The sequence below is a fragment of the Oncorhynchus clarkii genome, chromosome 21 (genome assembly GCF_045791955.1).
Source record: "Oncorhynchus clarkii lewisi isolate Uvic-CL-2024 chromosome 21, UVic_Ocla_1.0, whole genome shotgun sequence".
Taxonomy (NCBI): domain Eukaryota; kingdom Metazoa; phylum Chordata; class Actinopteri; order Salmoniformes; family Salmonidae; genus Oncorhynchus; species Oncorhynchus clarkii.
In genome coordinates, this window is record NC_092167.1 from 51,782,089 (window position 1) to 51,793,514 (window position 11,426).

The 11,426-nt window shown below is 43.5% G+C and overlaps 1 protein-coding gene across 1 annotated transcript in view; it reads right to left on the minus strand.

Annotated features, from left to right (window-relative positions):
* LOC139379525 (sodium/hydrogen exchanger 9B2-like) overlaps window positions 1-10,581 on the minus strand; it is a 33,718-nt gene extending 23,137 nt beyond the window's left edge. Inside the window, exons 1-2 of the mRNA XM_071122344.1 lie at window positions 10,458-10,581; window positions 2,940-3,039 (exon numbers count right to left, since the gene is read on the minus strand). Of these exons, the coding sequence (XP_070978445.1) occupies window positions 2,940-3,033 (94 nt within the window). The 5' untranslated portion in view covers window positions 3,034-3,039; window positions 10,458-10,581. The remainder of the gene's footprint in view (window positions 1-2,939; window positions 3,040-10,457) is intronic.
* Window positions 10,582-11,426: the final 845 nt, after the last annotated feature.

The following is an 11,426-nucleotide window of genomic DNA, read 5'->3' on the forward strand; positions in this document are numbered from 1 at the left end:
ACACAAAGGGTTAACAGTCTAGATAGAGACACACAAAGGGTTAACAGTCTAGATAGAGGGAGACACCCAAAGGGTTAACAGTCTAGATAGAGACACCCAAAGGGTTAACAGTCTAGATAGAGACACCCAAAGGGTTAACAGTCTAGATAGAGGGAGACACACAAAGGGTTAACAGTCTAGATAGAGGGAGACACCCAAAGGGTTAACAGTCTAGATAGAGACACACAAAGGGTTAACAGTCTAGATAGAGGGAGACACCCAAAGGGTTAACAGTCTAGATAGAGGGAGACACACAAAGGGTTAACAGCCTAGATAGAGGGAGACACCCAAAGGGTTAACAGTCTAGATAGAGGGAGACACACAAAGGGTTAACAGTCTAGATAGAGGGAGACACCCAAAGGGTTAACAGTCTAGATAGAGGGAGACACCCAAAGGGTTAACAGTCTAGATAGAGGGAGACACCCAAAGGGTTAACAGTCTAGATAGAGGGAGGGAGACACCCAAAGGGTTAACAGTCTAGATAGAGGGAGACACACAAAGGGTTAACAGCCTAGATAGAGGGAGACACCCAAAGGGTTAACAGTCTAGATAGAGGGAGACACCCAAAGGGTTAACAGTCTAGATAGAGGGAGACACACAAAGGGTTAACAGTCTAGATAGAGGGAGACACCCAAAGGGTTAACAGTCTAGATAGAGGGAGACACCCAAAGGGTTAACAGTCTAGATAGAGGGAGGGAGACACACAAAGGGTTAACAGTCTAGATAGAGGGAGACACCCAAAGGGTTAACTGTCTAGATAGAGGGAGACACACAAAGGGTTAACAGTCTAGATGGAGGGAGACACCCAAAGGGTTAACAGTCTAGATAGAGGGAGACACCCAAAGGGTTAACAGTCTAGATAGAGGGAGACACACAAAGGGTTAACAGTCTAGATAGAGGGAGACACACAAAGGGTTAACAGTCTAGATAGAGGGAGACACCCAAAGGGTTAACAGTCTAGATAGAGACACACAAAGGGTTAACAGTCTAGATAGAGGGAGACACCCAAAGGGTTAAAAGTACAGATAGAGGGAGACACCCAAAGGGTTAACAGTCTAGATAGAGACACACAAAGGGTTAACAGTCTAGATAGAGGGAGACACCCAAAGGGTTAACAGTCTAGATAGAGACACACAAAGGGTTAACAGTCTAGATAGAGGGAGACACCCAAAGGGTTAACAGTCTAGATAGAGACACCCAAAGGGTTAACAGTCTAGATAGAGACACCCAAAGGGTTAACAGTCTAGATAGAGGGAGACACACAAAGGGTTAACTGTCTAGATAGAGGGAGACACCCAAAGGGTTAACAGTCTAGATAGAGACACCCAAAGGGTTAACAGTCTAGATAGAGACACCCAAAGGGTTAACAGTCTAGATAGAGGGAGTCACACAAAGGGTTAACAGTCTAGATAGAGACACACAAAGGGTTAACAGTCTAGATAGAGGGAGACACACAAAGGGTTAACAGTCTAGATAGAGGGAGACACCCAAAGGGTTAACAGTCTAGATAGAGGGAGACACCCAAAGGGTTAACAGTCTAGATAGAGGGAGACACCCAAAGGGTTAACAGTCTAGATAGAGGGAGACACCCAAAGGGTTAACAGTCTAGATAGAGGGAGACACACAAAGGGTTAACAGTCTAGATAGAGGGAGACACACAAAGGGTTAACAGTCTAGATAGAGGGAGACACCCAAAGGGTTAACAGTCTAGATAGAGGGAGACACCCAAAGGGTTAACAGTCTAGATAGAGGGAGACACCCAAAGGGTTAACAGTCTAGATAGAGGGAGACACACAAAGGGTTAACAGTCTAGATAGAGGGAGACACACAAAGGGTTAACAGTCTAGATAGAGGGAGACACCCAAAGGGTTAACAGTCTAGATAGAGGGAGACACCCAAAGGGTTAACAGTCTAGATAGAGGGAGACACACAAAGGGTTAACAGTCTAGATAGAGGGAGACACCCAAAGGGTTAACAGTCTAGATAGAGGGAGACACCCAAAGGGTTAACAGTCTAGATAGAGACACCCAAAGGGTTAACAGTCTAGATAGAGACACACAAAGGGTTAACAGTCTAGAGGGAGACACACAAATGGTTAACAGTCTAGATAGAGGGAGACACCCAAAGGGTTAACAGTCTAGAGGGAGACACCCAAAGGGTTAACAGTCTAGATAGAGGGAGACACCCAAAGGGTTAACAGTCTAGATAGAGGGAGACACACAAAGGGTTAACAGTCTAGATAGAGGGAGACACCCAAAGGGTTAACAGTCTAGATAGAGGGAGACACCCAAAGGGTTAACAGTCTAGATAGAGGGAGACACCCAAAGGGTTAACAGTCTAGATAGAGGGAGACACCCAAAGGGTTAACAGTCTAGATAGAGACACACAAATGGTTAACAGTCTAGATAGAGGGAGACACCCAAAGGGTTAACAGTCTAGATAGAGACACACAAAGGGTTAACAGTCTAGATAGAGGGAGACACCCAAAGGGTTAACAGTCTAGATAGAGGGAGACACCCAAAGGGTTAACAGTCTAGATAGAGGGAGACACCCAAAGGGTTAACAGTCTAGATAGAGGGAGACACCCAAAGGGTTAACAGTCTAGATGGAGGGAGACACACAAAGGGTTAACAGTCTAGATAGAGGGAGACACCCAAAGGGTTAACAGTCTAGATAGAGGGAGACACCCAAAGGGTTAACACACACTAGATCATCTTTTCAGTATAACATTGTTAGCAGGATACCTGCACTAGTCAGCAATTTATATGAAACTGAATGTCTTAATCATTAATGATTTGATCCCCAACACACACACTGTCACACACACACAGTCACACACACACACACACACACTGTCACACACACACACACTGTCACACACACACACACACACATCTTACCTTTGGTAATAACGTGGGCTAGAAAGCCGTGAGGTCGGGGACATCTCAGTCTGCTGACCCAGGAACAGCAAGAAGAACAGTCCAACATCGTCATCCTCACCTGGACACACACACACGCGCACGCGCACACACGAAGACACACACACACACACACGCACACACAGACACACACACACACGCACACACGCGCACACACGCGCTCTCACATACACGCACGCACGCGCACGCACACACACGCAGACACACACACACAGACACACACACACACACACAGACACACACACAGACACACACACGCAGACACACACACACACACACACACACACAGACACACACACACACACACACATACACACACACACACACACATACACAATACAACGGCAGGGTTAGAGTTTTGGACTAGTAACCGAAAGGTTGCAAGTTCAATTCCCCGAGCTGACAAGGTACAAATCTGTCGTTCTGCCCCTGAACAAGACAGTTAACCCACTGTTCCTAGACCAGTTAACCCACTGTTCCTAGGGCAGTTAACCCACTGTTCCTAGACCAGTTAACCCACTGTTCCTAGACCAGTTAACCCACTGTTCCTAGGCCAGTTAACCCACTGTTCCTAGACCAGTTAACCCACTGTTCCTAGACCAGTTAACCCACTGTTCCTAGACCAGTTAACCCACTGTTCCTAGGCCGTCATCGAAAATAAGAATTTGTTCTTAACTTACTTGCCTCGTTAAATAAAATAAACAAAATAAACAAACCTTCTATTCTCTCTTCACTGGATCCACAATAATCAAGAGAAGTCTGAACAGCAACAGTATAATGTAAGTAAACAGGTGTTGCAGTTTCTGGAGTAGCAGGACGAAAAGGTCAGATAGCTACATTTACACTGCAGTTCAGCTGAACTATCACTGGTAGAGACTGGTTATAACAACACTACCTAATTGGTAGAGACTGGTTATAACAACACTACCACTGGTAGAGACTGGTTATAACAACACTACCATTGGTAGAGACTGGTTATAACACTACCACTGGTAGAGACTGGTTATAACAACACTACCACTGGTAGAGACTGGTTATAACACTACCACTGGTAGAGACTGGTAATGGTTATAACACTACCACTGGTAGAGACTGGTAATGGTTATACCACTACCACTGGTAGAGACTGGTAAAGGTTATAACAACACTACTACTGGTAGAGACTGGTAAAGGTTATAACAACACTACCACTGGTAGAGACTGGAAATTGTTATATCACCGCCATTGGTAGAGACTGGTTATAACACCACCATTGGTAGAGACTGGTTATAACACTACCACTGGTAGAGACTGGTTATAACAACACTAACATTGGTAGAGACTGGTTATAACACTACCACTGGTAGAGACTGGTTATAACACTACCACTGGTAAACACTGGTTAGAACACTACAACTGGTAGAGACTGGTCATGGTTATAACACTACCACTGGTAGAGACTGGTAATGGTTACAACACTACCACTGGTAGAGACTGGTAATGGTTACAACACTACCACTGGTAGAGACTGGTAATGGTTATAACAACACTACCACTGGTAGAGACTGGTAATGGTTATAACACTACCACTGGTAGACACTGGTACTGGTTATAACACTACCACTGGTAGAGACTGGTAATGGTTATAACAACACTACCACTGGTAGAGACTGGTAATGGTTATAACACTACCACTGGTAGAGACTGGTTATAACAACACTACCACTGGTAGAGACTGGTAATGCTTATTACACTACAACTGTTAGAGACTGTTAATGGTTATAACAACACTACCACTGGTAGAGACTGGTAATGGTTATAACAACACTACCACTGGTAGAGACTGGTTATAACGCCACCACTGGTAGAGACTGGTAGTGGTTATAACACTGCCATTGGTAAAGACTGGTTATAACACTACCACTGGTAGAGACTGGATATAGCAACACTACCACTGGTAGAGACTGGAAATGGTTATAACATCACCATTGGTAGAGACTGGTTATAACACTACCACTGGCAGAGACTGGTTATAACACTACCACCGGTAGAGACTGCTAATGGTTATAACAACACTACCACTGGTAGAGACTGGTTATAACACTACCACTGGTAGAGACTGGTTATAACACTACCACTGGTTGAGACTGGTAATGGTTATAACACTACCACTGGTAGAGACTGCTAATGGTTATAACAACACTACCACTGGTAGAGACTGGTTATAACACTACCACTGGTAGAGACTGGTAATGGTTATAACACTACCACTGGTAGAGACTGGTAATGGTTATAACACCACTACCACTGGTAGAGACTGGTTATAACACCACCACTGGTAGAGACTGGTAATGGTTATAACAACACTACCACTGGTAGAGACTGGTTATAATACTACCACTGGTAGAGACTGGTAATGGTTATAACACTACCAGTGGTAGAGACTGGTAATAACAACACTACCACTGGTAGACACTGGCAATGCTTATTACACTACCACTGGTAGTGACTGGTTATAACAACACTACCACCGGTAGAGACTGGCAATGGTTATAACACTACCACTATTAGAGACTGGTAATGGTTATAACAACACCACCACTGGTAGAGACTGGTAGTGATTATAACACTACCACTGGTAGAGACTGGTAATGGTTATAACACTACCACTGGTAGAGACTGGTAATGGTTATAACAACACTACCACTGGTAGAGACTGGTTATAATAACACTACCACTGGTAGAGACTGGTTATAACACTGTCACTGGTAGAGACTGGCAATGGTTATAACAACTCTACCACTGGTAGAGACTGGTAATGGTTATAACACTACCACTGGTAGAGACTGGCAATGGTTATAACAACTCTACCACTGGTAGAAACTGGTAAAGGTTACAACACTACCACTGGTAGAGACTGTTAGTGGTTACAACACTACCACTGGTAGAGACTGTTAGTGGTTACAACACTACCACTGGTAGAGACTGGTAATGGTTACAACACTACCACTGGTAGAGACTGGTAATGGTTACAACACTACCACTGGTAGAGACTGGTAATGGTTATAACAACACTACCACTGGTAGAGACTGGTTATAACACCACCACTGGTAGAGACTGGTAATGGTTATAACAACACTACCACTGGTAGAGACTGGTTATAATACTACCACTGGTAGAGACTGGTAATGGTTATAACACTACCAGTGGTAGAGACTGGTAATAACAACACTACCACTGGTAGACACTGGCAATGCTTATTACACTACCACTGGTAGTGACTGGTTATAACAACACTACCACCGGTAGAGACTGGCAATGGTTATAACACTACCACTAGTAGAGACTGGTAATGGTTATAACAACACCACCACTGGTAGAGACTGGTAGTGATTATAACACTACCACTGGTAGAGACTGGTAATGGTAATAACACTACCACTGGTAGAGACTGGTAATGGTTATAACAACACTACCACTGGTAGAGACTGGTTATAATAACACTACCACTGGTAGAGACTGGTTATAACACTGTCACTGGTAGATACTGGCAATGGTTATAACAACTCTACCACTGGTAGAGACTGGTAATGGTTATAACACTACCACTGGTAGAGACTGGCAATGGTTATAACAACTCTACCACTGGTAGAAACTGGTAAAGGTTACAACACTACCACTGGTAGAGACTGTTAGTGGTTACAACACTACCACTGGTAGAGACTGTTAGTGGTTACAACACTACCACTGGTAGAGACTGGTAATGGTTACAACACTACCACTGGTAGAGACTGGTAATGGTTACAACACTACCACTGGTAGAGACTGGTAATGGTTATGACACTACCACTGGCAGAGACTGGTAGTGGTTACAACACTACCACTGGTAGAGACTGGTAATGGTTATGACAGCACCATTGGTAGAGACTGGTAATGGTTACAACACTACCACTGGTAGAGACTGGTAATGGTTATGACACTACCATTGGTAGAGACTTCTTATAACACTACCACTGGTAGAGACTGGTAACTGTTATAACAATACTACCACTGGTAGAGACTGGTTATAACACTACCAATGGTAGAGACTGGTAATGGTTACAACACTACCACTGGTAGAGACTGGCAATGGTTATAACAACTCTACCACTGGTAGAAACTGGTAAAGGTTACAACACTACCACTGGTAGAGACTGTTAGTGGTTACAACACTACCACTGGTAGAGACTGTTAGTGGTTACAATACTACCACTGGTAGAGACTGGTTATAACACTACCAATGGTAGAGACTGGTAATGGTTACAACACTACCACTGGTAGAGACTGGCAATGGTTATAACAACTCTACCACTGGTAGAAACTGGTAAAGGTTACAACACTACCATTGGTAGAGACAGGTAATGGTTATGCCACTAACCATTGGTAGAGACTTGTTATAACACTACCACTGGTAGAGACTGGATATAACAACACTACCACTGGTAGAGACTGGTTATTACACTACCACTGGTAGAGACTGGTTATAACACTAGCACTGGTAGAAACTGGATATAACAACACTACCACTGGTAGAGACCGGTAACGGTTACAACATTACCACTGGTAGAGACTGGTAATGGTTATAACAACACTACCACTGGTAGAGACTGGTACTGGTTATAACAACACTACCACTGGTAGTGACTGTTTATAACAACACTACCACCGGTAGAGAGTGATAATGGTTATAACTACACTACCACTGGTAGAGACTGGTAATGGTTATAACAACACTACCACTGGTAGAGACTGGTTATAACACCACCACTGGTAGAGACTGGTAGTGGTTATAACACTACCACTGGTAGAGGCGGTTAATGGTTATAACAACACTACCACTGGTAGAGACTGGTAAAGGTTATAACAACACTACCACTGATAGAGACTTGTTATAACAATACCACTGGTAAAGACCTGTTATATCACTACCACTGGTAGAGACTGGTAACGGTTACAACACTACCACTGGTAGAGACTGGTAATGGTTATAACAACACTACCACTGGTAGAGACTGGTAATGGTTATAACAACACTACCACTGGTAGAGACTGGTTTTAATACTACCACTGGTAGAGACTGGTAATGGTTATAACACTACCACTGGTAGAGACTGGTTATAACAACACTACCACTGGTAGAGACTGGTAATGCTTATTACACTACCACTGGTAGTGACTGGTTATAACAACACCACTGGTAGAGACTGGTAGTGGTTATAACACTACCACTGGTAGAGACTGGTAATGGTTATAACAACACTACCACTGGTAGAGACTGGTTATAATACTACCACTGGTAGAGACTGGTAATGGTTATAACACTACCAGTGGTAGAGACTGGTAATAACAACACTACCACTGGTAGACACTGTCAATGCTTATTACACTACCACTGGTAGAGACTGGCAATGGTTATAACACTACCACTAGTAGAGACTGGTAATGGTTATAACAACACCACCACTGGTAGAGACTGGTAGTGATTATAACACTACCACTGGTAGAGAGTGGTAATGGTTATAACTACACTACCACTGGTAGAGACTGGTAATGGTTATAACAACACTACCACTGGTAGAGACTGGTTATAACACCACCACTGGTAGAGACTGGTAGTGGTTATAACACTACCACTGGTAGAGTTGTTTAATGGTTATAACAACACTACCACTGGTAGAGACTGGTAATGGTTATAACACTACCACTGGTAGAGACTGGTTATAACACGACCACTGGTAGAGACTGGTAATAACACTACCACTGGTAGAGACTGGTTATAACACTACCACTGGTGGATACTGGTTATAACACTACCACTGGTAGAGACTGGTTACAGCACTACCACTGGTAGAGACTGGTAATGGTTATAACACTACCACTGGTAGAGACTGGTAATAACACTACCACTGGTAGAGACTGGTTATAACACCGCTACTGGTAGAGACTGGTATTGGTTATAACACTACCACTGGTAGAGACTGGTAATGGTTATAACACTACCACTGGTAGAGACTGGTAATAACACTACCACTGGTAGAGACTGGTAATAACACTACCACTGGTAGAGACTGGTTATAACACTACCACTGGTAGAGACTGGTAATTGTTATAACAACATTACCACTGGTAGAGACTTGTAATGGTTATAACACTACCACTGGTAGAGACTGGTAATGGTTATAACAACACTACCACTGGTAGAGACTGGTAATGGTTATAACACTACCACTGGTAGAGACTGGTAATAACACTACCACTGGTAGAGACTGGTTACAACACTACCACTGGTAGAGACTGGTAGTGGTTATAACACTACCACTGGTAGAGACTGGTAGTGGTTATAACACTACCACTAGTAGAGACTGGTAATGGTTATAACAACGCCACCACTGGTAGAGACTGGTAGTGATTATAACACTACCACTGGTAGAGAGTGGTAATGGTTATAACTACACTACCACTGGTAGAGACTGGTAATGGTTATAACAACACTACCACTGGTAGAGACTGGTTATAACACCACCACTGGTAGAGACTGGTAGTGGTTATAACACTACCACTGGTAGAGTTGTTTAATGGTTATAACAACACTACCACTGGTAGAGACTGGTAATGGTTATAACACTACCACTGGTAGAGACTGGTTATAACACGACCACTGGTAGAGACTGGTAATAACACTACCACTGGTAGAGACTGGTTATAACACTACCACTGGTGGATACTGGTTATAACACTACCACTGGTAGAGACTGGTTACAGCACTACCACTGGTAGAGACTGGTAATGGTTATAACACTACCACTGGTAGAGACTGGTAATAACACTACCACTGGTAGAGACTGGTTATAACACCGCTACTGGTAGAGACTGGTATTGGTTATAACACTACCACTGGTAGAGACTGGTAATGGTTATAACACTACCACTGGTAGAGACTGGTAATAACACTACCACTGGTAGAGACTGGTAATAACACTACCACTGGTAGAGACTGGTTATAACACTACCACTGGTAGAGACTGGTAATTGTTATAACAACACTACCACTGGTAGAGACTGGTAATGGTTATAACACTACCACTGGTAGAGACTGGTAATGGTTATAACAACACTACCACTGGTAGAGACTGGTAATGGTTATAACACTACCACTGGTAGAGACTGGTAATAACACTACCACTGGTAGAGACTGGTTACAACACTACCACTGGTAGAGACTGGTAGTGGTTATAACACTACCACTGGTAGAGACTGGTAATGGTTATAACCACTCTGTACTCTGGTTAATTGCAAAATTCCCTAAACGTTCCCAAAATGTTTCCTGCTTGGAAGATTCATAATGGGGATACAATAAGTCCTTCAACTTGGATCTCTGGAAAACACTCTATGGCTGGTTTGTATTTATGTTAATGAAGGCATTTCTGCGTTTCGATAAGATACCCAGAAGCATTACTAACTTGTTTTCTCCTTCTGGTCTCCTCTCCTTCCTTCTAGTCCTCTGCTGGTCTCCTCTCCTTCCTTCTAGTCCTCTGCTGGACTCCTCTCCTTCCTTCTAGTCCTCTGCTGGTCTCCTCTCCTTCCTTCTAGTCCTCTGCTGGACTCCTCTCCTTCCTTCTAATCCTCTTCTGGTCTCCTCTCCTTCCTTCTAGTCCTCTGCTGGTCTCCTCTCCTTCCTTCTAGTCCTCTGCTGGTCTCCTCTCCTTCCTTCTAGTCCTCTGCTGGTCTCCTCTCCTTCCTTCTAGTCCTCTGGACGACCCTCTTTCTTCATGCCGCCGAGACAAACTTTACACCTCACCTAACTCATGCCTCTCTTTATTGTCACTCAGTGTGTTTTTGTGTGTGTGATTGAGAGATAGACGGAGAGAGAGAGAGAGAGAGAGAGAGAGAGAGAGAACAAAAAATACACACTCGACAGGTCAGGTTTAGAGGGGAGAGAGAGTGACATGACTCACTCCACAGGTCAGGTTTGGAGGGGAGAGAGAGTGACATGCCTCACTCCACAGGTCAGGTTTGGAGGGGAGAGAGAGTTAGAGAGAGAGAGAGAGAGAGAGAGAGAGAGAGAGAGAGAATAGACTTTCTTGTTTGTGTATTGTGTATTTATGACTATTGTGAATTGTTTCAAATAATTCAGTATTATCTGCCGTTGATAGTTTTTAATGTCGCCTCATCGAATTTCAATAAATAATTTTCTGTCTCTCAGTCACTTAGTATCTATGAGCCCTAGCCACTTCCTCAATGTGTTCTAGAATGCCAGGTGCCCCTTTCTATGTTCTATTTAAGCACTAAGGCACAAGTCAGTGTTGAATACAGTCGCAGGTAAAAGGCGGGCCTGTAAACCCATTGACCTGTGACTGTTTTGAGCATGTACTTTAGCACTGACTCGCGTGCCTTATTGCTTTCATAAAATATTTTCCAACATGGTAACC